This window comes from Antennarius striatus, chromosome 10 (genome assembly GCF_040054535.1).
Source record: "Antennarius striatus isolate MH-2024 chromosome 10, ASM4005453v1, whole genome shotgun sequence".
Classification (NCBI taxonomy): domain Eukaryota; kingdom Metazoa; phylum Chordata; class Actinopteri; order Lophiiformes; family Antennariidae; genus Antennarius; species Antennarius striatus.
The window spans coordinates 4,402,822-4,429,943 of record NC_090785.1 but is presented as its reverse complement, the minus strand read 5'-3'; the positions used below and the strand labels follow the sequence as shown (position 1 = coordinate 4,429,943).

The 27,122-nt window shown below is 41.6% G+C and overlaps 1 protein-coding gene across 5 annotated transcripts in view; it reads right to left on the bottom strand.

The window, feature by feature from the left end:
• Nucleotides 1-2,164: 2,164 nt before the first annotated feature.
• The window catches only part of fam13b (family with sequence similarity 13 member B), a 50,853-nt gene continuing 25,895 nt past the window's right edge, over nt 2,165-27,122 (bottom strand). The window contains exons 7-24 of one of the 5 annotated variants that reach the window (XM_068325306.1): nt 26,701-26,828; nt 16,024-16,068; nt 13,743-13,838; nt 13,318-13,465; nt 12,236-12,333; nt 12,117-12,150; nt 11,882-12,011; nt 11,489-11,560; nt 10,614-10,887; nt 10,342-10,483; nt 9,915-9,996; nt 9,039-9,227; nt 7,939-8,150; nt 7,506-7,589; nt 7,332-7,427; nt 6,308-6,690; nt 6,059-6,160; nt 2,165-5,934 (exon numbers count right to left, since the gene is read on the bottom strand). In XM_068325306.1, the coding sequence (XP_068181407.1) occupies nt 5,811-5,934; nt 6,059-6,160; nt 6,308-6,690; nt 7,332-7,427; nt 7,506-7,589; nt 7,939-8,150; nt 9,039-9,227; nt 9,915-9,996; nt 10,342-10,483; nt 10,614-10,887; nt 11,489-11,560; nt 11,882-12,011; nt 12,117-12,150; nt 12,236-12,333; nt 13,318-13,465; nt 13,743-13,838; nt 16,024-16,068; nt 26,701-26,828 (2,439 nt within the window). In that variant the 3' untranslated portion in view covers nt 2,165-5,810. Of the gene's footprint in view, nt 5,935-6,047; nt 6,161-6,307; nt 6,691-7,331; nt 7,428-7,505; nt 7,590-7,938; nt 8,151-9,038; nt 9,228-9,914; nt 9,997-10,341; nt 10,484-10,613; nt 10,888-11,488; nt 11,561-11,881; nt 12,012-12,116; nt 12,151-12,235; nt 12,334-13,317; nt 13,466-13,742; nt 13,839-16,023; nt 16,069-26,700; nt 26,829-27,122 lie in introns of all 5 variants that reach the window. The other 4 variants (XM_068325308.1, XM_068325309.1, XM_068325307.1 and 1 more) reach the window with 4 other exon arrangements.

The window sequence follows — 27,122 nt, the reverse complement described above, 5'->3', positions numbered from 1 at the left end:
AAATTTTTGATTTAAAATTTTGGTCTAAAATTATTTTTGAGGCTGTCTAAATTTTTGCAGTCAAATTTTTTTAAACCTACTGGTCAGTCTAAAAAATTTTTTTAGATGGAAAGTTTTTACACCAAAATTACAAAGTTTTAGAAAAAAATATTTCTTGGTCAGCCTAATTTTTTTTGATCGGTCTGTTGATCTAAAAAATGTGTGTTTTGCTCAAAAAATGTTTTGGTCTGTTGGTCGATCTAAAAAAAATTTTCTTTGATTAGTTGGTCTAAAAAATGTTTTTTTGTCGTTGGTTGGTCGGCATTAAAAAAAATATTTCTTTGGTCAGTATAAAAATTTTTTTTCGGTCGGTTGGCTGGTCTATTTTTTGTGTTGATTAGTCTAAAAAAATTCTTTTGGTTTTTTGGTCAGTCTAAAAAAAATCTTTTTGGTCAATCGAAAAAATGTTTTTTGGTCGGTCAATATAAAAAATTTGTTTTTTGGTCTGTTGGTCTACAAAGAAATTTTTTGTGGTTGGTTCTTAAGTCGGTCTAAAAAAATTGTTTTTAGACTGACTGGTCCAAATGACTACACAAAAGTTTTTATACCAAATTTTTTTTTGTTCAGTCGCTTGCTCGCTCTATGATCACAGAGAGGGATCTTCACAGAAATGTCGGTTGGTCGGTCGGTCTGAACTTTCTGTTAAGAAAATCCCAGATCCAGTTATTTGGTTATTATCTGTTTCATAAATAGTATTTTTTATTTCGTTAATAGTTATTTTCTCACTTTTTTCTGTTAAGATCCCGCAAGGGATTAATAAATTTGGTAATGTGTGGCTTCTGGAAGACAATAAATGTGTACATTTCGGCACCCCTGCGACTTCCTCCTTCAGAGGAAGGAAAAGTTATGTGGTCCTTACAGGAAAAAAAGTTTGGAGAGCCCCGCTTTAAATGCACAATTTTCAGACTGGTAATACGATAAAAAAATTCTAAAGATTAGATTCAAGAACAAGAGAAAAAAAAGGTAAGCTGTTTTTGTTTTACTTTTACTTTTAAATGTCAGTTACTGGTGATGGCAGCACGTTTTTCCCACTTAATGCATAGCCTAAAAAACTCCATGGAAATTCTAGTGATATTTTTGTATTTTAGCATTAGCATTAACTGACTGTAAAATAGTATCAGTTCATTGTAAAATTTATTGTCGTAATACAATATTGTTCCACCAAGACTTTTAAATTATTCTTGCGATAATACATATTTTCACAAATTACTTTATTTGATATTTTCCGTATTGTAATGACTGAAGTTATTTATATATTTTTTCCTAATAAAATACCTGTTATGCGTAATGCGTAAGTTCATGGTTCACACAATTCACCATATTCGCCAGGTGGCGGTAATGCCCCCAGAAGCTGGTTGCAAACTGCTGACAAAACCCAAGAAGAAGAAGGAAAAAGAAGATGGAAATTATGTACAGTTCAGTACTGACGATATTTTTGTAATAAAACGCAAATAAAACCCAAAATTACAGAAGCTAAATGTATGGTAAAGTCGTTGACGTAATGTTTTCAGTTTCTAAAGCTATTTTTTACAAGACTGAGCCAAGATTCAAATGCCTTTAAGAAGCGTTCTTTCTATTCGCCAGCATGGGGCGACTCCACAAGTCCGGAGTATTGTATATGCTTGAGTACAGTACTGTATCAGTCTGTCATTTTCTAACCCGCTTAACCGGTGCCTATCCCGGCAGTCTCAGGGCGCGAGGCGGGGGACACTCCGGGCACGCCGCCAGTGTACCGCAGAGCCACATAGAGACAATCATTCACACACTCACTCCTACGGTCAATTTGGGACTGGCCAATCAATCAACCTGAAGTGCATGCTTTCGTAGGTGGGAGGAAGCCGGAGAACCCGGAGAGAACCCATGCAGACACGGGGAGAGCATGCGAACTCCGCACAGAGCGGGACTCAAATCCGGGTCCGCGGTTGTTGTGAGGCGGCAGCGTGCCGCCCAGTACTGTATATGTTTGGGAAAACTACCAGCAGCTAAAAGGTTTTCTTGATCTCATCTCAACACCCAACTTTCATTAAAATACAATTCATCCTATACTTTAAATGCACAAATCGCAGACTAGTATTAAAATAAAAATAAAATCTAAAAATTAGATCCAAGAATGAGAGGGGAAAAAAAAGGAGGCAAGCTGGTAATGTTTTATTTTCACTTTTAAATGTCAGTTATTGATTGTATTCTCTCATCCTTTTTGTTAGTGAAGAACCAACAGACAAGAAGCATTCACATTGTAAGAAAACATTTATAGATACATACATACAATATATTAACGTGATAAAACACTATCACATGTAGGTCACCTGGAGGAAGCGAAAAACATCTGGTTTAGGGGAATTTTGGAGCAGAATTCCACATCAAATATGTCAGTGTCCAATTACTAACTCTTAAACACACACAACTCTGAAATTTTAAAGCTAAAGACAATTGAAAGTAAAATCAACTATTTTCCAGAAGGATCTGTGATAGCGACAAACAACCATGCATGCTGGATGGGCGAGGGGGAGATGAAACATACTGCATCCACGGCTATAGACAGGTACATTTACAGATCACACAGGATGAGTCACTTAATTTGTACCACTCAGTTTCACAGTGAGAAACTAATCTGATTTAAAACTGAGATGCCCAAGAAATCGCTGAAGAGAAAAGCCCTTCAGAGACTGACGATGAATTGTTTCCACTTTCTGAATGATGATTACGACTGGAATGTTCTCAGATATAACGCCGGCTTTTCACAATCAGTGTTCGTCCTCCAAGTTAAATTCTTTTGGTTTTTTCAGCAGGGCCAAAGTGAATATTATCCTAACAGTGGTGAAAGAACACGATCAGTGAGTTAGGCTGTGAAAAACAAGACCGTAGACAAAATATTCACACCCAAATTCCATCCCACCATCTTCACCAGATACTGAAAAAAAAAAAAAACCTCCAAGTGAACTTTTATTATTGCTGCTTCTTCATGGCACAAAAAACAGAAACAATACATCATGTTATTCATACTATTATGTTCTCTTCTGCCATGCAAGCTTACTACAGTACTGCTAACAGCTTATAGTACACAGAGCGACGAAAAGAATCAGAGAAAAGCAGGTTCATGTTTGATCAGCGACACAGTGCCAGACTAGTTTCTACAGCTGGTTTTACACTTTGGAGTAGATAGAAAATGATTACTGTTATTATCACACAAAGTAATGGTTATGATAGTAATAGCAATATTTAGAATAATAAAAAAAAAAACATTCTCAGGGCATCACACATATAGTGAAACCAAAGGGGCCAAACTTAATGTTTGCAATAATTTAAATATTTCTGACATTCAATCCTTCAGGTGTTTTTTATGTACAGTATATATTTATATTTTATAGAAGTAGTGCTTCATTTTTAGAAATACAAGTGACAAAACACAAAAGGGCTGCATTCTGTGAATGCTGTGCAAATCATCTTTTTTTTCAAACATCAAGCGTCCCAACTTTTACAGTCCTGCCAAACAAACTGCATCCTCCCTCAAACAGGCGTTCACAAAAAGTTATACACTTGACTCGTTCAAAAAAAAAAAATAAAAAAATAAAAAATGAAACAAATTTAAGAAAAAGAAAGGTTTTAAAGCGGCACGTCTGCTGGCGGACAACCGAGTGCAATCGCTTTCCATTCTACATCTAAATCGTTCCAAGACAAGTGCTGCTTTTTCGTATCGCCCTTGAATGTCTCATAAGCATAAGTATGAGCCCCTTTGGTGGGAAGCGACGTCGCTCAGGATGGACGTCTTCATCCCACGTTTCAAATCACACTGTGACCAATCTTCAGTACTATCTGATACAGGACAACATGGCCTCTACGAAGAAGAAGAACGAAGAGGACGAGCGCGTTGGCATGCAGTACGCCTGAAACTAAACATCTTACTCGCCCTCATTTAACCCGCCAGCAGGAAATGAAAATCCACTTGGACTACAGATTCGGCAAAGACAACCCCAACAGGGATTGTTTTTTAAAATTAATATTTGCGTTCACTGCCAGTCTCTCAGTTTTGTGGGCATTGAGTTACAAATAATCAGAACTACGGCACCAAGCCGCCACCCGTGAAAACACATGGGTGGCCCCCACAGACAGATGAGCTTCTCTGTGAAAATCAGTGCTGACAACGTTGGCACCTCATTGACTGGACACAGCCGTTATCGGTACCGTCAAACGTCACTCTCAGTGACAGTCGCATCGGCTGCACAGCAGCTGCCGACTGTATCGTCCCTCATGTGGCGATACCAAAAGCCCTCCACTGGAGCCAGCATGCTTTCAGAAAAGCAGCAGCACCAAATACTGGCTCCTCTACTTGGGTATTCGTCACCCACAATCCCTCAGAAACGACACCAATCTATGCTGGAAAAGCCAAAGAAGTGAGGAGATGAGTGGAAAAACCAAAGGATAAAATCAACAGTCAAACCCATCCACGCCCAGAAATGTCCTGAACGGAATCTGACCAATCTCAACGCTGCTTTTACATAAGGTGACTTAAAAGTAGCATTTCTTTACACAACTTTAACTCCTACCTGACAAATATTGCCTTAATAGTTAAAAAAAACGCTGGAGAAGAGAAACAAATGAATCAGAAACTTTCCCACTGGTAGTTAATACGACTCTTTTTTCATCTTCCCTTGGAATACGACATTCTTTTTCATCCAAGAAAAAACTAGAACAGCAGTGTGTCACTAACACGCATGTATACATCTTCTATTTTTTTTTCTCCAAGATTACAAGCACACAAACTGGTTATTAAACGTGTGAATGGACTTTAAAATCCGTCATGAGGCTAAAGAATCACCTCAAGACTCTAAGATGGCAGTCTGTTGATCTGTCTGCTAAGATTCCTCAGCATGAAAGGAAAACAAACAAAAAAACACGAACAAACAAGGAAAAAAAGAGGAAAGTTCTTGAAATGAAAAAGTCATTTAAGTTTTTTTTTTTTTTTTCTTTTGCAGATGTCAAAAGAAATGAGAAGACGAGTGCAGAGTCTTGAGTGGCACCGGTGGGATGACGATTCCACTCAAACAAACAAATAAACAAACAAACGATATGCAGTCAGATGAGGCAGCGGAGATCAGCTGTAGTTTATGGAGTGATTTCAGGTGGTGCTGGAGGAGGTGCTGCATCCATGTCATGGAGGAGAAGTGTAAGAACACATCATCCATCACTTCTTAAAGTGATTCAAGAAAATCAGTCCAAATTACCAAGTTCTAAAATCACCAAGGCAGAAAATGTTTGTTATGGCAGATCGATAACGCGCCGATCAAACAGGTGTAAATGTTAAAGCGATCAAAATGCTTAAAATTTCCTTAAAGGTTTTTCAGTGCTTTAATGCATCTCGCTCACCGATGAGTATTTCCATCACAGAAGGAGCAAATTTTCAGGAACTTAAAAGGCAGCTAAAATTTTTTTAGAAAATCTTCACTCCCCCCACCAAAACTGATTTGGCAAATCAGACCAATTAAATATTAAAACCCATTAGAGATGTTTTCTGTGTAGACATGTGCGATTTGTTTGGGATTAGTGTCGATGCTGATGGCGGATCAGATCAGAATACTGTCACAAGGCAACAGCAAGTCGCTCTAATTCAGCTTCGTCTATGACATACATGCAGCGACCCAAACGGCGGTCGCCAGCGTCTCCATTCATGTTAACACCGACCGCCAGGGGAGTCATGTGATGTGCTGGCTCGAGTGTTAAATGCAGCAGTGTGCATTGATCGTGGGAGTGCGAGGTGGAGCGGTTGGGCGTGTCTAGATGGATTTGGAGGAATCCTGTTTGCTGATGAGAACTTCCAGGAGGCGGAGTTTCGCCTTGATCCTCTTGTACTCCCTGTACTCCTCCAGCATCGGCACGCGGTCCTCCTTCTGCACATTCCTGCAGCAGGAGAGGAAGACATGGAACACGGGTTAACTGATCCGAATCTAATGCTGAAGATAACTATCCTGGAAGCATCTGGATGTGTGCATTCATTCCGCCGATGGGCTGACCTTTGACCTACCTTCCGTTCTGCTGATAAAAATCGTCTTCAAACTCTCGGATGGTCTTCCTCAGCTTCTTCTTCTCTGCTCTGGCTTTCCACAGCTGTTCCAGCAGCTCTGGCCTGGAAGATGATGGGAAACATGAGGATGCAGACAGGGTGCACAATTCCTGACTGACAGAATAATTCTTGTAAAATCAGCACAAGTGTGTGTGTGTGTGTGTGTGTGTGTGTGTGTGTGTGTGTGTGTGTGTATGTGTCTGGTCTTACATGGACGAGGCATTGGAGCTGGATAGTCGTAGGTCCAGCGCCAGCCTCCCTGACCCCTCCTCCAGCTTGGCTGTCATTGGACAGTCGCTCTGTCTGTTGGCTTGGTTCTGGCTCCTCATTGGTCCATCCGAAGGGGTCATGAGGTCGACAGCCATGATGACCTCAGAGCTCTGCATCTCTCCACCACTACTCTCTCCCTCCTCCTCTTCTTCCTCCTCATCCTCCTCCTCCTCCTCCTCAATTTCCTCCTCGTGCCCGTCCTCTTCTCCTCCTTCTTTTTGCTCATCTTCCTCCTCCTCTTTGATCTCCTCCCAGAAATGTGAAGTTTCCCCCTCAATGATTGGTTGGAGGGTTTGACTTCGCCTCTTACTGGAGGGAGACACCTGGTGGACAGAGAGGGAAGGGTAAGTGTGTGTGTGAGGCCTCCACACCTCCACCAGATCATTCATCCACAGACTTGTGTGTCACCACGAGGCGGCCGTGGCGGTTATGCTTCACAGCGTGATCTATGAGGCCATAAATTAGCTTATCTCTGTGCCGCTGGCCCATCAGATGCACCCACTGCGTGCATCCATGTGTGCACAAACCGCTGTATCTGACAGTCTTCTTGCTGATCCGTCACTTAAAATGAGAACTGTCAGTTTTGCTTCTTGTATAAAAATGTGTTTTACTTAATTTACTCTTCTCTACAACACGATCGTGCAAAGTGAAGCCAGTGAACAAAGATAAATGGAGGTTTTCCGTGTCTTCCATCGATGTGCACTCACACACACGTTGCCCTGCATTATTTACATACACTTACTCAACGGCTGCATTCAGGAAACATGTTAGAGGGATTACTGCATCAAAAAACACCGAACATTCTCTTCTTCACAAAAGACGCATTGATCACAACGGCTGCTGGAGGCACTAACCAAACAACTCTGAGTAGATATGATGATTGTGACACTTCTTTGAGTTTCGTCACACAACGGCTTTGCATTGTGAGTTTGCTCGACTCGAGGTTGTGTTCGCGAATACGTACTGTGACGGGCGTGATGCTGACTCTGGTGAGCATCTGCTTGACCAATCGGTAGCGATCGTAGAGAGGCTTCACCACCAGACGCTCCTCTCTGGTCACCTGGGAGGGGAAGAAAAAGTTTGAAACGGATGTATTTGTTTCATGGGGCGGACGTCTTTTAGGACGGTGGTGACGTACCGGTCGGCCGTGCAGACCCTCGTAGTGCAGCAGGTTCTTCTGAAGGACCGTCTTCTCAGACGATAACTGCTCCTTGGTCATCTTCTACAGAGAAACGGTAAAAAGTTTTGATATAATCAATAATAATGATGATAATTTTATATATAAATAAAGTAATGTAACCCGTTTCATCTTTTATCGAATGAAAATTAATGTCGATCATGCATTCATGTTTTAAATGTAACTGGTTAAATGTAACTGGTTAAACTGGTTCCTGTTACTATGGAGATGGTACAGGGTGTGCGTGATAGACATCGTTCATCTTATTTCACGTGTTCGGGCAAAACAATCTAGAACTACAGCATTTCCTAACCACAAAGCTCCACCCACCCAACAGTAAACCCCTGTAGGCGTGAAGGGCCATCCTCTAAATACAAATATATCTGCAGCAAACCTTGATGTCGTCAGGCCAGCCGTCTTCCTGCCTCTTCCCTTTGACCCTGCGCTGGATCAGGTCCAGTGTTTCCTCTCTGGTGGGACGTGGACCTTTGACCTCCACTGCATCGTGAGCTCCTTGGTCCAGCGTGGAGCCGAAGCTCTTTGGTAAGGTGTTGCTGCGTGGACGAGTCTGGGGGCCGAGCTCGATCTCCGCGCGTTGTTTGGCGTCTGGGGGAAGGAGGAACACGGTGATGAGAAAAGAGACGGAAAAGGAGGAGATGGAGAACAGGGGTTACAGACGGAGAAAAGAGTGAAAGGAGGAACAGGGACAAGAACGGTGCATACAGAACGAGAAGACGGTGAACATCCTCAGTCAGACGACACACACACACACACACACACACACACTAGTTTACAGCAGAGGTTAACGTATGCCAGTCACAAAACGAGGACAGCAGCAAACTATCGAGACGAGAGACCCAACATCGACCACACAATGTCACACACGATGCACACCCACAACAAATGTGTTCCTGAACACTGCTAGACCAAGAAACAGCCCTGACTCAGTCCGACTGACACGAATGAAACACCGCACTGTTGCCTGCTGGATATTTCAGTATGTCTATATTCATTCCAGCTGATCAATGAACTGTGTGTTCAGAAGAAGACACAATCATGAATCGCGTTAACTGGACTGTATGGGGCATGTGTGCTTGTTTTCCTTTAAGTTCTTCAGGTTTTATTTAAATATTAAAAGCAGATTTCTTTTTAATTGTGTGCTAAAAACACTTTCCTCAATGTTGGGATAATATTAAATTGCATAATGAAGTTTTATTCACAAGAAAATAAAAATGGACTTTGGATGTATTCCAGCAAATAATCAGTGCTTGATCATAAAAATGTATTTTAGTTGTATAATCACAAAAAAAAAATCCCCAAAACAAATATAGTGAAAAGAAAACAACAACAACAAAACAAGCTGTTCACACATTTATTAACACTAAACATGGAGTCTCAACAGGAAACACACCAAGGCAGAAAAGCGGGACGCTCTCACAATGCCGCCTGTCAGCAGTGTATGTGTTGTCTACTTACTGAGGGGTTGGTACTTACTGAGGTGACACGGTCTAGAGCTCAGGCCTGAGTAGGGGTGGAGCGGGGGGGTGAGTGTGTGATGGGGAGGTGAACAGATAGAGGAGCAGGAGAAGGAGGAAGGGGAGGAGGGAGCATGGTGGCGTCTGTATGAATGGAGCAAAGCCTGGTGCCTCGGCGTGCTTCTGGGTAAAAGGTGGTGCTGGCGTCCTGGTTGGCCGATCAGTCAATTGGTGGTTGGCCGATAGGAGGGAGGAAAGTGGAGAGCGGGTGCTCGGGTTATTGTTGCCTTCAATTTTTGATTGGAAACAGAGAGAGAAATGTTTTCGGCAGCTGCGTTCTCCGGTGAGGAGAGCCGCCACCTTCCAGAGAAGGTGGACGAGAGCCGCGACGACTTGTTCGAAATGGTGAAACAATGCATAAGACGAGACGCGTCCGAGTGTAGGAGGTGATTTTTAGACATCGCTTTTGATGGATTCGACATTCTAAGGCCTGTGTTTGGGCTCATTCACTGGAACTGAAGGCCATTTTATCACAAGGCCAAGATTGAAAATAATTTTTAATGAATGGATTATGTATTTCTCAAGACTTCTTTAGTTTTTCCAGTTGTTCTTCAGCCTGATCCACTGTTTCACCTCACCAAATTCAATGCAGAGGTACTGAATGTGGGTTCACAAGGACGCACCGGCACACTGGAGGGAGGGGAGCCACTTAAACTCCTAGCATTTTGCATGTGTGTCTGTTTGTGTGCATACATGCAATGTTATTACAAAGGTCAAAGGCTCGGAACAGAGAGGGTCAAGCTGTCCAGAATGGAACAGGATGCTACGCAGACGTTGTAACCCTGACTCGCACACACAAACGAGCATTCGACTGCGAGGCAGAGCGAGCGGCTACCTTTGATCTGCCGGCGGATCTTGGTGAGGTCCGTCATCCATTTGAGGACTTTGGGGTTAGCTGCCTTGTCTCCATGAGACGGCTGCAGAGGGGACAGGAGCACAGAGGCAAAGCGTTAAGAAATGATTCAATTACACACACTTCACTAAATATTTTGGGGTTTTTACCATCAGTAAACAGAGCTCGACTTTAAAAAGTCAATCAAACAGGAGTTTCAGATTGTCAACCCTGTGAAACCCCAATAGAAAACACTTGCACAGATAAAACTTGTGACATTGCAGCTCTCTGATTGAAATTGGATTCATTACAGGAAAAAGGAGCGAGAAGGAAAGAGAGCAGGAAAGAGAGAGGAGGAAAATTGTCTTAATGATTAATAAGTAGCCCAGTCAGTATAATCATTTCCTGAGTTGTTCAGTTGTGTTTTTACCTTATAGTTCCTCTCTTTCTCAAATTGCTCTTCAAACTGTTTAATTTTCTTCTTCAGGTGTTGGAGCTTCTTGGTGAGTTGGTGGGTCACTGAATCTCCTCCTCTCATCGCCTCTTTCGAGCCGAAAGAAGCTCGTCGTGGCCTGAAGGAACAGAGGATGAGAATGAATGAGCTCCATAAGTATCTGACAGAATATCCACATTTCAAACATCCTGTGGAGCATCTAAGATCAGTCCTGGTGAAGAAGCCGGCTGGGCGTGAACTCATCGTACCTCTGTGCTTTGGTGGGCGAGGTGGCGTCTGAGTCCTGCTGGAGAAATCGCTGCGTACTGTGCGCCCCGAAGTCCAGAAAGCGGCGTGCCAGGAGATGAGGGTGGGAGCGGGAAGAGGAAGGGGAGGCCTCTTGCCCTCCATCCTCCTCATCCTCTTCGCCTTCTTCTTCCAGGGGCAGCGGAGGGAGAGGGACCATGCGACCGGCGAGAGGCGAGAGCTGTGCCTCTCCGCTCTCGCTGTCGTTCTGCCAGGATTTGAAAGCCGGGACGGGGTCTGGGAAGAAATGAAGAGACAAGGGAATCGGGGAATGCAAATAGAGGGCAGGAGAGGAGGGAGAGAAAAGATAAAGTGAACGCCTGAAGGTTTACAGGTGAGATAGATGCTGCACAATAAGATGCGTAGCTGGGAGGAGGCTGTTGACCTGTTCTAATCAAGAGCAAATCAGTTTCTTCTTCTGCAGCCTGCTGCCTCATTCACTGCTTGATTAAGGATGTCTTTAGTGTCAGTGCTGTGCTAATGAGCAGGGGCCCAAAAAAGAGGAAGGTGAAAGAAAGGGCCGGAAAGATAATGAGACGAGTGATAAAAGAGAAATGGAGTCCGGTGAATAAATGTGTTAGAGAGGGAAGTTTTCGTTATCAATCCGCCCAGAATGCTTCAGCAGGAGGGAAGAGGAGGGGGACCCCAGCTGTGTTATCACATGGGATGAAAGAAGAGTGTTTCACATGCCAGTATATTTGAGACGATATTAATGAAGCCTCCTGTAGTTTGTTCAAACCAGCAAACAACCACAGAACATTAAAAAAAAAAAAAAAGATGGCGATGAAAGGAGGGATGGGTAGACTGGTGGACGTGTCAGCAGACATCAACTGCTTACCTGGGCCTTCTTTTTGGAGATGCATACATGAGAAGTCTATGGGAGGGAGGTGGAGATGGGAGGGGGGTGACGCTGTTTGGATGGAAGGAGGAGGAAGAGTGGAGAGAAAAGAGAACAAATAGATAGTAGAGAAGAGGAGCATCGTGGTGAATCAATTAGAATTTATGTTCATGTGTGTTTCGCTTTTAATGACAACAAAACGATGCCTGATAGATCAAATATTTCCACCAGTCATTCCGTAGAATTTGAGATTGATTGTGAGGGCATGAAAAGAGAAAACCAGATAAACTAAGTCTCTGTACTCTGTGTCTTGTTGTTCTCTATCGGCCTACCGGATAACTTCTCCTGTGAACAGACAGCAGCCAGTGACAGCCTAGCCGGGTTGGTACCTACCTTCCCATTGGTTGTCAGAGAAGAGCTGCAGGTGGGGGTTGTGGCCAGAGATGTGCTGGGACGGCGACAGATGGTTCCTGTCATTCTCACTGGTGTTGGCGTTCTGATCACATTTGCATGAGCCTGAATCCTGGAGAGAGAGATGAAGAAATAAACCATGAATGGAAAGAATGAAGGCGAGTGGATGGAAGCTGTGGCACAGGTCAATGATGTTTCCCCACTTGATGGTACTTACACAGCTTATGGTGTCACAGGGGTGATTGTCCTGCCTGAAACAGAGAACATATTGATGCCAACAATGAAACTTAACTCCATGAGGGCTCATAAAGCACGCTGCCCATCACAGCAGCTCACCTGACAGTGTTGATGTTGTTCTCAGCGTCTCTGACAGCCTCAGCATCAAGATCCATCCCTGAGCTCTCCTCCAGGGTAGCACCAGAGTTCAGTGAGTCCTGCAACAGGAAGACCGTAAGCATGAACACAAACATCTTGTCTTGAATGAATACATTTTGTCAGAATGACAATAATACTCCCATGTATTATTTAAGGTTCTAAACATCAACACAGGAGGATAAATGTTTATGAATCCTTAGCGACCCGAGTGAGTAAAGGTTAACTTGGGATGGGACAGTTGTGAATCTTCTGACTCCATGGAACAAATGAGTTGTAACGAGAATCAGAATGATGACTCAAAGTTTATGACTTACTGACCAGATAACAGATGCCACACTGGTATTATGACTGTTACATAAAGAGAGTGTGGTTTGTTGCTCTCATTCTTTGGCCCTTACTTCCTCTATTGTACCTTGTTGTCTGGATGCTAAAATAGGTCCTGAGAGGAGAGTTGCTGAGGTTTATGGGGAGTAGCAGGATTGAGGGGATTGGATTTTCATTGTTACTAACACAGCCAACGGATTCCGCTCATCCCTGGAAAACAGTGGGGGGTGAAAATTATATAATATGGTTGATTCCCTCAGGTCAAAGTTCAGGGAAACGTTTTTCTCCCCCCTCGTTTCAGGTATCTTTTAGACTTTTGTTCACTCATGACCTGCGTAGGTAAGACCTGCCAGTATATTCACTGGTCTGTGTGCAAGTATGTTAATAAAGCTGTTTATTGCCTCTTCTTGCTTCCTCAGCGACTGTAGCCACGAGGGCAGCACAAAAACGGACTGTGCTAATAATATCTAACATTCAGCATTAAAATGAACAGACAGGCTGAGCGGAAGGAGATTAGCGATGAGAAAACATGCTGCTATCCAAGAGGGTCGTGTTTGGTAGGTTTCCAGTGGGTGTTTCAGGGGGCGATGATTGTTTTTGTTCTGTTATTATTACCTTCTTATTGTATGTCAAGAAGATGGATGATCCCGATTCTGGGATGTATACAAAACATTAGTTAATGGTGTGTGTTTGTGCAGTTTTATGTTTGTCTGACAGACCTGCGTGTCGTTCTTGCTTTGTTGTAAATGCTGATTGGTATTTGACGGCGAGGTCTCCCCCTCCGTGTTGCAGGAACTCTCCTCAAGGTCTCTTTGTTGTTCTTCATTTTCACGACAAGTCTGATCTACAGGTTCACTGGAACTCACCCTGGACAACACAACAATCAAACAATGAAACCCGATGGCGCTAATACAGTTTGTCAGATTTAATTGGAACACCTAAATTCCATGTGCCTTTATTTAGGTGGTGCATTCTAACATTAAGTTTATTAGGCAGCAAGGTGGTTGACACATGAACAGGTGCAACCCTCATTGTGTGGAGTTTGATGTTTATTGTCACAGTTATCAGTATGTTTACTGGTAAAATGAACCATCTGGATGGCTGTGTGTGTGTGTGTGTGTGTGTGTGTGTGGTGAGCACTCACCCCTGGCTGTCGTAGTTGCTGAGGTCTTGGTTGATGGAAGTTTTTATCTCATAGAAGTGATGTTCCACTGCAGCCCTGAAGGTTCGCTGAATTATCCTTTGAAAAACAAACAAACATTTGTCTTAAACATTTAGGACTTTTCTGTGGATTTAATTTCAACAGCTTTGGATGATGTATAAAGTTTGACTAAACAAGCCGCATCTTTCTCACAATGATTCAGATGTTTTTATGAATTGTTTGGGCTTCTGACTGAACAAACAGAGGCCATTGACACTGTGACGCTTAAATTTTTGTTTTTGACTCAGCATCGTGGGCATCTAACCGAGAAAGTGTGAGTTTCATATACTCTTCAAAAGTTTCATTTGGGGTATCCCACTTTAAACTTAGTTCAACTGTAGTCTGTATTTAAAAGTAAGCTCAACACAATGCATCCAATGTTTCCTCATGAGAGACTTTAGTGCAGCTGGAATAAGATTAAAACTGTAACCAGTCATTCTAGCGGTGATTGTGTCTGCACAGCATCTAAACCAAATGTTAGCCGGGGTTTTGTTTAATTAAGATCTTGTGTACAGAATAAAGTCTGGTAACAATGTGTAAAACCAAACATGGACTCATCCTTCCTGTTGTGACTCTCTTAATAACCGCTATGCCTGAAGCTTCAAACAACAAACCAGTGTGTTTGTCTCCTGCCAACCATCCAATGAGGGGGAGGTAACCTGCAAGCAGACGACTAAGGGTCGAGACTGGTTCAAACCACCTGAGAGATGAAACACCTTTTTTCCATTCCAGATTATTTCACCAGTCCTTATTAAGGAACAGGTCCAGTTCAGAAATGATTAATAATTCTTAAGCCTGCCGGGGAGGGGAGGGGAGCGGAGGAGAGGACATCACTGCCTATAAAAGGTAACAGCAGCAGTCCGGCGCTGACCTCTTCCACATGGACATGCGATGGTTGATCCATGGGCTCTACTGACACTTTATTTAACCTCCATGACCACATGGGTATGATCAAAAAGTACCTCTCCCTCATTTACTCTGACTTAAGACAGGATAGCAGCCAACGTTTCAAGTTTGACTAAGAACATCCTTTGACTGGTTTACGCAGCACATTTACACCAACAAATTTACATGGATTTACATGAGAGGCACAGCAGCATTTGAAATTCAGATTTATGGCCATTTATGGTGAACCTCGTGAAGCTGATGGGCTCAAGGTCAAATGAACACGACTGAGTTTGAGATACATCCCATGAAACAGTGAGCCCACCTTCGCCTGCAGCAGCAACCCAAGCTTTACTGTAGGAAGTTCTACAAACAAAAACTACTGATCATACAAACAGCTAAAAACACTTGAGCACTTTAAGATGATGTGCTTACAGTCTTTCTAAGTTACAGACCGAGTCAACAGAAATGGTGTGTTTTGCCACTGTTGTCTCCTTTTAATCTAAATTTATCTAAATCAATTCCTGCCACACCAAAAGACGCTGGACTGTCACACTATCTAATGACCTCTTGAAATGGAAACCTTTAATGTGCTTTGTGGCACCTAAAACACAGGAAAAACCTCTGGTGAATAAAACTCACACAGTTTCCCAGTTGAGAATCAAGTTGTTTTGTTTACAGCTTGAATTTGCATCAAGGATGAAGAGCTGTTGGAACAACTAAAGTTCTGCTGATGTGGGCAGATCATAAATAATATACAAAATAAATAAAGTAATTCAGAGGTGTACATTTAGATCGTGTACAAAGCATGTGTAAAAGTTCACTGAATTCTGTGGTTTTTCAGAAGTAGATGCTGCTGTTTTGTCGTCTTTTGTTATGAATACACCAGAATATGGATTATTCTCGTGTATCCATAACAACACAATCTCATGTTTTTGCTCTTAAGCCTTCTGGTCACTTAACTCACATTAATACACCCTGGAAACGGTTTGGTTCTGTTTGTGGTGCAGTGGCCTGTTAAGTCATGTGACTGCTGAGCTGTTGCCCTTTGGGCTCTGAAAGCACTGAGTCATGCAAAATGTGGACTATGAAACTGAAGCATATTAGTTTCATAGTCCACAGCTTTCGTTCCCACTCATCATCACGTCCTCTGATCTTAAATTTCCATTATTTGGTCTGCTCTGCACTTCCTTTTTTTTCTCCTTGTTATTTTCTCTGCCCCTTAAGCAGATGAACCTTTACCCCACAGTGCGCTATATTATCAACACAAGCTTATATTAGAGATACATGATGTGTCTATATGAATGTGTGTATGTCATTTATTAGTGTGTGTGCTTACTCTGCAGAGTCCGTGGGCAGCATGGATATAGGGGAGAGGTGGGAGCTGTAGAAAGAGGAAGCAGAGAAAGACAGCATGGTTAGAACATCACATTCTCCTCCAGTCTCTTTCTTACAGACCTTGGGTGGGTTTCAGGCTGCAAAACTCAAAAAACACACAAGGAGAATTAAAACAACATCTGCACCATAAATGCATCTGTCCCCTGAGATTAATACGTGAGTGTGTTGAAAATAAATGACATCTGCTGTCTGGTATTCTACGATCCACAGAGCCACACAAACTCATAGGGTTTCATCCGCTGGCGCCACCCTGGGTGAGCGAGGCTGTTGTTTAGGCTGCACCGCTCCGCTGCACCCTGCTGATCAGATAGACGGGTGTGTGCCATATTTGTGATTTGATGCTCCTTTACAAGAAGGACTTGTGTGTGTGGAATGAGACAGGGATGTGGCTGGTTTGTGTCCTTCGATGCAGTAGTCAACTGCTGGACACACACACACACACACAGACACACACACGCACACATACATTCCAGGGTTACACACTTATGTAACAGACCTACTCCTGTGCGGCACAAGGTCGTTCACATTATGCCCAGGAGCGAGGGTACGTCTCACAGGAACTATGTCTGAGTCAACTCATAGCATTAGAAAAACAGCAGCTGATGTTACACAAGCTTTGGATGTGTGCTGGCATTTTGACACGCACACACACACACACACACACACACACAGACACACACACACACACGACATCCCTAGGCAGATCAATGCAGACTAAATTATTAATGGTAGCTCGAACAAGATATTGCCCTCCAAATATATTCTGGTTCCTCCATCCATCTTCATCGAATCTTTAAAACATTTCCCGACTCTCCTGATACCTCCTGTCTTTTTCATTAAGAATACCTGCCTTTCTCTCATTTCACCACATCACTCTTCATTCTCCTCACCCCATTCTGACCAGCTTTGCACTGAAAAAGCCATCTCACGTTTCCCTTCTGAGACTGTCATTGTGAATGCAAATGTTTTTGTAATGGAGAGATGGACATTACCTGGAAAAATGACAACAAAAAATAGGTTGTAAGGGACAGGGGAGGGGGTTATGAAACGTGTCAACAGATGTAACAAAAATGATGTATCATGTCTAATTAGTTTGATATGACTTAGCATGAGGTCAATATATACTTTGTCTCTTGTTTCCAATGCCTGACATTTACTTTTGAATCCTTCATTATCTGGACTGGACTTTGCAACGGATCGTTTGTCGCTTCAAACTTTCCCTTCTTCTTAGTCACCAAAGAGATCTGCCCTTTAAAGTAATCCTGCAGGCGCCCTTCAGCGGCAACAATGACAGCACTGGGTGGCTGCGTCGCCAATAATATCCTTGATGCGGTCCTCCAGGATGTTACATAATGTTCACGTGCCCCAAGAAGCAGCGATGAGAGCTAGCCTTAAACCACTTTAGCCCCGAGGACTTGAGCTAAAATTGCTGTAGCAGTCCTCAGGGTGTTTTTACTGGACAAACTCACAAAGCAGAAGAGATAACATTTTATCAGCCTCTGATGAGCCCTGAAGGACCACATGTAATACAGGGCTCTTCTGGGCATTCATTCACCATGAGGGGTAGACACAGGAGGATATATGAGGTGTCTTATGTGGTAGACATTATCTTATCAAGAGGATTTGATTATCTCTCCTGATGTCAAAGGTTTATAACAGTTGTCATACTAAAAAACATGCCATACATCATGGGGACGGGGGAAAGGTCTATTTTCAAGTGCAATTTTGGTTTAAGAAAATGGACAATTGCTCTTCTGTCACTTGTGGAAGAGCAGCAATAAGCACTACCTGGCTTGGCTTTCAAAAGTGATCCAAGAAGGTCAGATTAAAGCTCTACAGCCATGACAACAGTAGTAGCCAGAGACAGAGATAACACCTTGATAGCATCTTAAACAGTCACCCCATTTATTCGATGTTGATACCTTTAATCCTCTTCAACTGTTCTACATCTAGTGGAAACAACTGAAGCTTGTTATCTCTGCTCTTCCATCTCCATTTTCTGATATCATGCTGATGTTTATGTTATTATCTCTCATTGCCAGGTTAGTGCTTTAATGCTTTCCAAAAGATCAAGGATCCACAACCTCTTCTGTAATACAAGAGTCATTTGGAGACGACAAACGCCTCTCACCCCGGACGCAATGAGAGCTCAGGGGCGTGTGGTTTTATGTACAACATCAAATTAACAAAAGAAAATAGTGATCATACAATTTTAAAGACTGTGTTTGTGGTGTGTGTGTGTTAGGTTAGCTCAAGAATAGTTATGATTCCACAGAGGTGTTGTTGTTAGCAAATCTAACTCTGCTATGTCCAGTCTGGGAGGTCCCACAGAGCGCTGTAATCTATGAATCCACCCATCCACAAAGAGAAACACACACACACACACACACACACACACACACAGACAAAAAGGAGCACCATTTACATCTCATTAATGTCTCTTCTCACTTCCTCTGACAATGTAAACATGTATAGTCTTTCATGTCAAAGCAGACAGACACAGCGCCACAAGTTTGGACTCCAACACTCAGCAGCACCGAAGATCTCAGACCTGTGTTTTGTCTTCTGCATGAATACAACTCATTTGTTTATTTCTCCCAGTCACTTTGCACTCGGGACTATACATGATCAGTGCAGCTCTCCTTCATTTACTCTAACATAATCGTCCCACGAATACAGGACGACGTTGGATGAATGGTCTATTTTGATTTTTGTTAATTCACCAACTCTTCTACAGCCCCTCCGTCTGCCTGCTTACATAAACACCAAGCCTGCAGAGTCAGGCTGATGCAAGATAGTTGGTAGCTTGCTTTTAAAATAATTCTTATGGTACTGCCAGACAAAAGATTTAATATGGACGTTTAATGACTTGTCTTAATTAGTACATAGTCATTAGTGTTGGCTGAAAACACTAGTCTATCTCCTCTTTAGACGGATAGTGATCAAACAATTTTAAAAGGAACTAGAGCCAAGGCAGTCACAGACTGCAAAATCCCGTGACACCCCTGAATTCAAAATTTTACCCTGACCTACTTTCATAGATCAAAGCAGTAGCTTTGATCAATGGTCTTACTCACACTGGCCTTCTCCCTCGTTTTTCTATCTTAACCAGTTCCTGAGTGTACAGAAGTTGAAATTTGAGGTCAAATAAAGATCCAAATAAAGTACAAAGAAGCTGCTTTTAGTCTCATTATCTACACTGATTGGTGGTTTTACACTGAGGTCCAGCCAATCACTGCCAGTCACAGCCACTGCCAGTTCCTATCAGCATCCAGGTGCGCCCGCAGTGCCTTTGCTCCTTGCATAACATAGGCATTGCATGACATTGACAGCAGTGCAGTTAGGAACAGGCAATGATCAACAAGTTGTCTATCTGTCTTTATTTTGATAGCTGATTATAAAATTTTCAAGCACTGAATGCCTTGGATGAAGTGTTGGTTTGCTCAAAAATAAGACTTTTTTCCTGATGAATAATTTTCATGATCAGTCATCAAAATTGCTAGAAACTCATACTGTGAACAAATATTCAGCATCAGATTCAATAGAACAGATATTCAGATGATAACCCCTCTCCCCATCCTTTAGTTGACACAGCAAATAACAAATAATGAAAAATATTTTCATTGATTTCCTGAGTTATACAAGTGCCTGCTTGCCAACAGCGAATACCTCAGATATTACAATTTACATAATGTCAGAAATTTTTCAATTACAAAAAAGGGAAACTGTTTTTCTCCCCATTGCGCCTAAAATGCTAAGACATTCTCAACTAACCCCCCCTCCACTTCCTGTTTAATTACATTGCACAACACAGTATTAACAGTTAAGTAATGCAATGACCCCTTCATCTTTGGCTTTCTTTTTCTATTCCTTGAAAAGAAAAGATGCAGACTTGTCTTTCAGTTCACTGAACCATGTTCAAAACAAGTCAAATTACTTATTAGGAAAGTTTCACAAATTCATAAGCTTCATTTATTTGTCCAGCTTGTTGCCTTTCAGGTAAAGAAAAATCTGTTTAATTCATGACACTTCTTCAAGCTTTTGTCCTTGCTTATTTATTCATTCACTCCTTCACACCACCATTCCTTCATCCAGTCATCCATTCATCCAGAGATCTTTACCTCTGCAGTAGAATGTCACAGGCCATTCTCATTTTTCCAGCTGTGTTTTCTTTCACTGTGGTCCGTCCTCTTTGTTTTGGGTGTTTTCTGCCGGTGGATTCCGTCTGCAGCTGTTTCTCTGTGTCTGATTGGCTGTTTCTGTCAGCCTCACTGTTGTGTCTTCTTTTTCTTTTGCCCAGTGCCGCTGCAAAGGTTATTCATGTCCCATCTGTTATATTATTTTCCAAATCCTGCAGAGATGTCAGCCTGGCTTTTAAACAAACTCAGCACGATTTCTGTCTCTGTCTTCTTTTCACTTGTTAAACACTTGACACGTCATCTGCAGAAGGAGCATCCAGCTGTTCAGCTTGTTGTATCTGAACTCTTGGTCTCTCCTCACTTCAGGGTTCTTCTCTTTTGGTATCATGCGGGTCTATCCGGTGAAAAGGTTATCCCAGCTGAGCACATTGAGGAGTCAGCGTCAGTGTCAGCAGGTCTAAAAGCAGGGCCAGAGTACTGTCTGGGTTCATTCTGTGATGTCCTCTGAAACGGTATGTCAATGTGTCTTCTTCACTAAGTGTATGCAGCACTCTCTGTTCAGAAAAGTGCTGCAGTAAACATCCAGAGCTCTGCTGAAATACATGAGCTTCTGATGTAACCAGGCAACAACTCCACGAGGACCAATAGGGGAGGAGAGACTGCAGTTGGAAGCCAATTGTTAAGGGGGACTGACTTTTTGTGGGCCAATCACAAAGCAGAAAGTGGAAGGGGTGGCATTTTTTTTTGGGGGGGGGCAGCTCAGGGCTGACTATAACTCAGTATTTATTAAGCCAGGCCACTGGGCTGTGTAATGTCATGGTTACACACACACACACACACACACACACACACACACACACACACACACACACACACACACACGTACACACGTACCCGCTCACACACACAGCTCTTTGGCAGAACACCCAGATCACAAAACATATTAATGCAATAACATAGGATTACCTGACTGAAAGATGAGTTGTGCTAATCTAAACCCAATAAACCTTTAAACTCTGTGCTAACAGCTGTTTCAATATGAGCTGTTGCATTCAGCTCTGATCAGAACAAGATTAAATTTATCCGAAACATTAAACTGAAAAGGGATCTTCAATGCAGAAATTTTTTTAGATACTTAAATTCTGGAAAAAAAGGAGCTAAACTTTATCTACATCCTCTTCCTGTGAGCTTTTGTTTTTTTTTTTGCCTGAACAGGAGCTGCAGTGTGAGAAAGAACAAAACTGCTGCTGTTCTCTTTGCCCCAAACTGTTAAGTTACAGAAGGAACAATGAAAAATTGTATTTTCATGACCATTTTGCTTCTCTTCAGAGGAACAAAGCTCTCTAAAGGTTTTTTGGTCACTGATATTTTTATGACTTCCTATGACAGGGGTGTTAAACTCATTTTCACCAGGGGCCACATCAGAATAATAACCGTCCTCAAAAGGCCAGATGTAACTTATACATAGATAAATGTAACTCAATGTAATATAAAATAAATGTAACTAATCTGAATTATTACTTATTCAGGTTATAAACATTACAGCTACACAGAAGAACTATGTTTGCTTTTTGCTCTGTTATAACATAAATCCTTTTAATTTGTCAGGTTATTAAACCCACAGAACTCCATCAATCAAGGATCAAACTATCCAAGAGAATTAAAAAAAATAACATCAAACACAAGTTAGGACATTAACTTGGTTCAAAACTTTTTTGTCAAAGTTAAAAATAGGCTTAATTACTTCTTAGTGGGGAATGTAGTTTTTGGTCAAAGCACACTTTTGACCTATTTATTTTTAGACATTCTGACCTTTTATGCTCTCGCGGGCCACATAAAATAATGTGGAGGGCCACATAAAATGATGTGGAGGGCCACATTTGGCCCCTTGGCCTTGAATTTGACACATATGTCCTAGGACAAAGTTCAGTCCCATACAGGTAAAGATTTACCATTGAATCAGCACATAAAGTTACAAGTCATTCCTGGTTTTTTTCATCAGTGACAATTGAAACAAGGTCACTTGTCGAACAATTAAAAAAATTAAATATATTACAAAAGTAACAGTATAATTCAGTATGAAATTACTTATTGCTGAAAGTAACTCATTTGTGAAACTAGACCTCCTGCCTAGAGGAAGACCAAAGAGGTTTGTGGATGTAGTGAAACAGGACATGAAGGTAATTGGTTTGAGAGAAGAGAATGCAGAAGACAGGGTTAGACGGAGGCAATTGATTCACTGTATCGACCCCTGAAGGGAAAAGCCGAAAGGAAAAGAAGTTTCTGAAATAAAGAAATTCCTGAATCATTAACTCAGTTTTGATAACATTTAGCGTTGACCCTGTTTGACCTTGCTGGTTTTTAGTTTGGCCAAACATTGATCTTTCTCAGACCAACGTTATCCTCCAGGGTTAAAACAACCACAGAGCCAAAGGTTGAAAAATAAGTTTCAGTATCTAAGTGTGGGTTGGCAATCTAAATTATAAATATCACAGTGACTAAAGAACGTGACCACTTCTTGGAAAGATAGAACAGTTGTGCCGGAACTTTGCGTGAGAGCTGATAGAAGCATTGTGACAAACACTATCTAGGTCAGAAAGTGTAGTATCTAGGTCGGACAGTGTATCACATTTCACACTGTGCCCCATGCTAACGCCCAGGCTTTCACACAATCACGAAGTTACGGGTGAGAAAGAAGGTCATCTGTAAGATAAGCTAAAGGGTAGAGAGGAAGAACCTCTTTCAACATGAATGACTACTTAGAAAGGCAAAGACGGAGTGAGCAAATACAGATAGCTAATATTGCCGTTATATAACACTGATTATTTCTCTCCACTCAGTTCAACCTGAAATACTTTTGAAACCAAAACAGAAAGTTCTGATGAATCATTTCCTGTGTTTCTAAAACTATCAACATTATCGAGCAGAATTTGATCAAATAAAGGGAAAGGATGTTTCTTGTAACAAGCACAAAAAAGCAACACTTGGTCTATGAGGAAAAGACAAGTGTGAGATTTCAAGTAGGTCAAAACATCAAACAGTTAAGAGTCTGGCACTGACCTATATGCTGTATTTATACATATGTCATATATAAGTCATTAATGTACATACAGTATGGGACAGACCACTGCTGAGCTGTACTCCCAAATGCAAACTAGAACATCAAAATGAGAAGGAGTCAATTAAACTCCTTGTTATTTAGTTATTATTACAAAAAAAAGAAGAAGATATTTATCCCGCTCTGAGCGGAAATGACTTGCAGTTTTTCTGCTGAACAAATAACAGTCTCTTTGGTTAATTTATGTAAGTTCAAACTAGATTGTCGAGTTTGCCAGATAACCTCCATCTATCACCTAAAAAAAAATTTCTTCCCTGCAAATGAAAAATAACAGAAAATTTGAAATATTTAAAGATGCAACTATTTATCTTGGTTAAAAGAGTTAATGTTTAAAGGTTGGTGAGGCTAGTATGACGTCTGGTGTTGACATTCCCTCCCACTTCTTCACTCAAAATCAATAAATTGTTCATAAGCAGTGACACTTGCCAATTCCCTCCACCCTCTCCTTGCTCCCCGGTGGCTTTCTATGCCCTCTGATTCTCCGTTCTGTCCATTACCACCTCCCTCCCCCCAACCTGCTCTGCTAAACCCAAAAGCACCATTTCTCAGCCTGTCAGGGTGAATTCAGTCACCTCATGAAAAATACTAAGATTAAGATATAAGGACACCAGAGAAGGAGGGAAGCTGTGATGGGGAACATATTATATATAGATTTAAAATAAGCAGGGGCTGTTAGCATGTAAGAGGTGTGTGTGTTGGCTGTCAGAGTCTATTAGGGGAGCATTGCAATAGAGGACAGGCTTCCCTGTCTGTCAAGTGTTGGACAAACAACTCAACCACAGTTAATGTTAAGCGACGCAGTGTGAGCTCTCTGTTCCAGAGCTGTCACAACTATTTATGTGTCAAAGAAAGATTTGAATTAAAACATGTCAAGTACAAAAATATGTCGATAAACGAGCTACAATGTAAAGACATTAAAAAATAAAGTAGTGCCAGAGGTCATCATCCATTTTCACAGCATTCCTGTACTTTACATTCATTATTTCTGACACTTCGAGATAACAGAAATGCAAAACACAAATTATGTGGCGACAACAAACTAAAGAGAACCAGCCAAGATAGAAAACACACAACTTTAAAACAAAACAAAACCACCTTGACTGACTTCTATATTTAACCTGATGGTCCCAATTCACATACTGTTGATTCAGAAAATCATTTTTCTTTCAGCTCAGGTATTGGGATGATTAGGATGATTCAGGATTACAATAGGCCTTTTTCAACATGATCTGACATGTGATAGAAAACTCACTTCAAAGTAAGTGAGAGCGTGTGATATTTTAGCTATCTAAACAGGTTTTCTCCAAAGCACCAGCTGTACATTACTTTAATTCTTCTGTATGGTAGGCTGTTGATTAGAGGGTCTGCAAATACAACATTAATCCCTCTGACCAGACACTGGGGTTAGACAAGGTCACAAGGAATGATGGTTACAGGTAAACTGTGGCCAAAAAACAATTAACACCAACTGAAACTGCCGCATGAGATTTGGAGATAAAAGAAAAAGGTCTGGCCAGTGTAATTGAATATGAATAAACTGCTATCAGTCATGATTAAAGCTCTAAGTGCCAACAGCTGAACACTAAAGTCATCCTCTTGAAACGCAGACAGAAATACCAACACGCAGGAAGCTTTCAGTGTTGCTCCACAAAACAAATTGTTACTGCTGGACCAGTTTGAAACAGAAGATGCACACACTTACAAAGATGACACACAGAGATGACGGTCACCATAACACTACTGTAGCTGATTATTTTTATATAAAGCATTGAAAATTTAAAGGTCTTTCTTTTAAGAAGCAACATTTGAATTCAAATAAACACTGTGTTTTGTTATATCTTAACTGAGATATATGTTGGACACAAATGTAAAAAGCATGCTAATAGTCAAAAACGGAAATGCTTTTGTGTTAGTGTTGTGTGCACTGTATTGTTTAAGTCATGTGAGCTTGAGTGCGTATAGTTAAGAGACCGGGTGAGCACATGGATTATGGATTACGCCAATAATCATCTTAAAGGCCAGCAGGTTAAGGCTAACGGACACACTAACACACAGTACAGAATAACTTCAAAAAGTGGGTGCACAAAGCCATTGATTAAGTCCATGCATTTCATTGCAGCAGCACTTGGCTGAAATATATCAGAATGAAGTAGAATGCAATTACCCAGTGCTAGTATATTCCCTAACCTAATTCATACTTTAAACCAAGAGATCTTTACTTCCTGTCTCACTTATTCTGCGTTCTGTTCTGACTTTATCAGCACAGGAGAACCCTGATGAAGGATTAGTCACAACAGTCTGACTGCAGTGAACTGAAGACATAAAGAACGCACAATAAAACAAAAGTGTGATTCAAACAGGATTACCTGAACAAACTGGCAGTTTGCAAAGCCGTGCTTTGTATCATATGTCTCACTTTGTTCCATCCCAATCTGCTCTTTTTTTTTTTCAAACAAAATGTGATGCAACTCGTCTGCGTAATCATATCATGTCCTTTTGTGTTGTACTGGCTGACACACCCACCATGGTCCCATAAGATCTCTAGGTGTCTGGGTGTTGTGCTCGATAACGAACTTAAAGCAGATCATCAGATCAGAAGAAGCTGAGTAGATCTCCACGTTCCTTGAGGGGGATTGAACTCTGTTCAGTCAGACTGCAGAGGGAGACTCGTTAACTTGTGTATGTGAGTGTCTGCGTGTGTGCGTTAGATCAAGACCTTTCTGTTGGCTAACAACTACAGAAGGTCAACAGATTGATGATTGTAATCTCAATAATACGGACATGAAACACCTCGCAGACAACACAGCTGTGAAGACCGCTCCGCATTAATTAGTGGAAAACAATATAATCAATATTCAGGGATATAAGCTGCTGTGAGTCAGCGATAAGTATTTTCAAAAAGAAAAAATAAAGGTGAATGAATAAGAAGAGGAAAAGAGTACTACAGGAGGGTACATCCTCAGAACTCTTTGAAGTTTTATTGATGAGCTGTTTTTAGCTGGCAGGAAACACAAGCTTAAATTTAAGCTCGTAACCAGTTGAGATTAGATTTAGCACATACCTCTGTCAAGACTAGACAATTGTCCGAGTCTGTTTAGCTTGCAAAACCCACCAAAAGGTAGGTTCAGGTGTTTTTGGGCTTGCAAAGAAAATATAAATCAATGGCCAATTTAGCGATGCAAGAACAAGGTGGAAAAAATTGACAGGTTCAACCCATCCACGTTACTAGTGTCTTTGTTATCTAATACAGCCCAGTCCGGGACTTTTTTGTTATTTGTGGCTCCTTTCAAAGCCTTTCTGATGGTGGTGCTTCAACAAGAAAAAATCAAACCCTCTTATATAATGAGTCCTCTTGTCTCACCTGGCTGAAGGGCTGTCATCTGTCTGTGTGTGTTGGTTTGAGTCGGACGAGGTCGGACCGTCTTCTCCGTCCTGAGGGAGGTCTTCACATTCTGCTTCACACCTGTCATCGTCCAACAGCTCTGTGATCTGAGGAAAGGCATTTGGAGGATAGAGATTTTACTGTCGGAATGATTCAATCACCAGGATGAACAAGCATCTAAAAGGCAAAGAGTGACTGATTCTACCCAGAAAAAATTATTCTCAAAGTGATATACGGATGTTGATTTGACCTGCTTGTTAAAGGAATAGATATCAACTGTTACAAGACTGCTATCTGTCTCATTACAAACTCAATTTCAAAGAAATTCAACAGAAGAATTTCCGTGTCATTTTTTGAACAATGGGACTTTTGTGATTGGTCAAAGTATTGTCAAAACATAA